Raw genomic sequence first — 2,500 nt, 5'->3', positions numbered from 1 at the left:
CAGATACATGTACAAGGCGAAGTGCTAGAGGTAGTGGACAAGTATATATATACCCAGGGCAACTCGTACAGACAAACACATCTAGCGAAAAGGAAATTAAGCGACGCATCAGTCTAGGCTGGAGCGCCATCGGCAAACACAGTAGCATACTAAGAGGCTCCTTGCCATTATGTTTAAAAAGAAAAGTCTTTAACCAATGTGTCCTCCCAGTTATGGCCTATGGATCAGAAACATAGATTACAACCAAATTACAGGAGAGGACACTAATAAGTGCTCAGAGAGGGATGGATAGGTTGATGCTGGGAATAAACCTAAGAGATCCGATGAGAGAACAGACAAAAGTGGGCAAGTCATATATCTCGGACGACTGATTGGCAAAGAAAGTAACAGACTATAGATAACCTAAAGAGGCCAAAGACCAGACTAGTGACAAGATGGCGTGACGAAATAACAAAATTTGAGGCCAAGACGGGAAACAAAAACGCAAGACAGACAAAGTTGGAAAAGATTGGGAGAGGCCTACATCCACCAGCAGTGGATCGATTCAAGCTAATGATGATGATGGTGATATCTCTCTCTCTCTCTCTCTCTCTCTCTCTCTCTCTCTCTCTCTCTCTCTCTCTCTCTCTCGCTCTCTCTCTCTCTCCTCTCTCTCTCTTATATATATATATATATATATATGTATATGTACATATATATATACGTATACATATATATACATATATACACATATTTGTGTGTGTGAGTGTAGCATATATATATATATATATTAAAATATATATATATATACATACTACATATATATATATATATATATATATATAATATATTACATATATATATATTACACATATATATTATATACATATAATATATATAATACTATATATATATATATATATATAAATATATATATATATATATATATATATATATATATATATGTGTGTGTGTGTGTGTGTGTGTGTGTGTGTGTGTATGTGTGTGTGTGTGTGTGTGTGTGTGTACATATATGTATGTATGTATATATATGTATGTATATATATTTGTTTGTGTATGTATACATGCATATATATTTATATATTGTATATCTATAGATATAGATATAGGTATATGTATAGATATTTATATATCTTTATATACATGCATGCATACCTATATATATATATATAATATATATATATATATATATATATATATATATATATATATATATATATGGGTGGATGGATGGATGGATGCATGTATGTATGCATGTCTATTTTTTTTTTCTTTTTTCTGTTTTACACACACACATGCCGTTGGCACGCTGCCCTACCTTCCGGAACGAGTAATTCCACCAGGAAGAACGCCCCGCCCACTGCAAAGCCCGCCCACACCAGGACTCGGCGGCCCAGTTTGGCCGTGAGGGGTGTGGTGGCCAGGATGGCGGACCCGTCCATGACGCCCGTCAGTGCCACGTACAGGAAGGGGTTGTCACTGAAAGAATCCTTAAGCTGAGCGCTTCTTCCGGTGTTCTGACGCTGTCACTAATGTCATAATACAAACTCCATCAACTCCAAACGATGTGTCGCCATTCCGAACATTGTGGGCAACTGTACGCGCGCGCGCTCACACACACACACACACACACACACACACACACACACACACACACACACACACATATATATATATATATAATTTAATTATCTGGACAGGGTAATATTTACCTCGAAAAATTATTAGCATTGAGTGCCACACCAAGGTATAGATTATTATGCAGGAACCAGAGAATTGCAGTAGCTATGATGATCTTGCACATGGCGGGGGCGCGGATGTAAGCCCACGTCTCTCGAAGAGCTGCCACCGCTGGTGATGTCTTTTGCTCTCTATCACTGGTGCTGATTTTATCGGTGGCGGTAGCCTGTGCGAAATGGAATTTTTCATACATGTTATCACTGCAAAGGTGTGATTTATCCCTATGTAAGTAGATAGTACAAAGTAGGATCATTAGTTAGTGTAATCACTACAATGCTGTGATTTGCCCTTGCAGAGGTAGCCTGGGGGAAATGGAATCATTCTTTTAGGCTGCCATTTATCCCAGAGCAATTCATTTCGGATTCTTTGGGCCCCGGGGTAGTGCAGGGAACTGCAAGGATGTTGTGATCATAATCCAGAAACATTATGACTCAGTTGTTCAGATTTTATTTTCCTTTTCTAATGAATGTTCCATGTTCCGATCTTGGATAGTTTTTAACTATACCTTTTAGCCGATATGACTATGCATTTGTGCACATGCACATCGGCAGGGACCAACAGTGATTACCGAATCAACAACTCCCCTGGGGAAAGATCATGGGTCAGCCACCTCAGTATAAAGACCCAGCCAACTACATGATGTCAAGTCAGAAAATTTATGAAAATAAACAAAACGATGTAAACGGGGCATTACAAGGTGTCTTTAATGACCACACCCGGTATCTGCATTTAACTGCAGGGATGCTGTGATCATCCTACA

General features: G+C 38.5%; 1 protein-coding gene across 3 annotated transcripts in view; it reads right to left on the bottom strand.

The window, feature by feature from the left end:
• Positions 1-2,500, bottom strand: part of LOC119574363 (solute carrier family 22 member 6-like) — a 26,502-nt gene that overhangs the window by 6,596 nt on the left and 17,406 nt on the right. For all 3 annotated transcript variants that reach the window (XM_037921570.1, XM_037921571.1, XM_037921572.1), the window contains exons 9-10: positions 1,713-1,906; positions 1,319-1,479 (exon numbers count right to left, since the gene is read on the bottom strand). In XM_037921570.1, coding sequence (XP_037777498.1) covers positions 1,319-1,479; positions 1,713-1,906 — 355 coding nt within the window. The remainder of the gene's footprint in view (positions 1-1,318; positions 1,480-1,712; positions 1,907-2,500) is intronic.

Source organism: Penaeus monodon, chromosome 6, assembly GCF_015228065.2.
Source record: "Penaeus monodon isolate SGIC_2016 chromosome 6, NSTDA_Pmon_1, whole genome shotgun sequence".
NCBI classification, from domain to species: Eukaryota; Metazoa; Arthropoda; class Malacostraca; order Decapoda; family Penaeidae; genus Penaeus; species Penaeus monodon.
The sequence above is the reverse complement of the archived record's forward strand: the minus strand, read 5'-3'. Positions and strand labels throughout refer to the sequence as shown.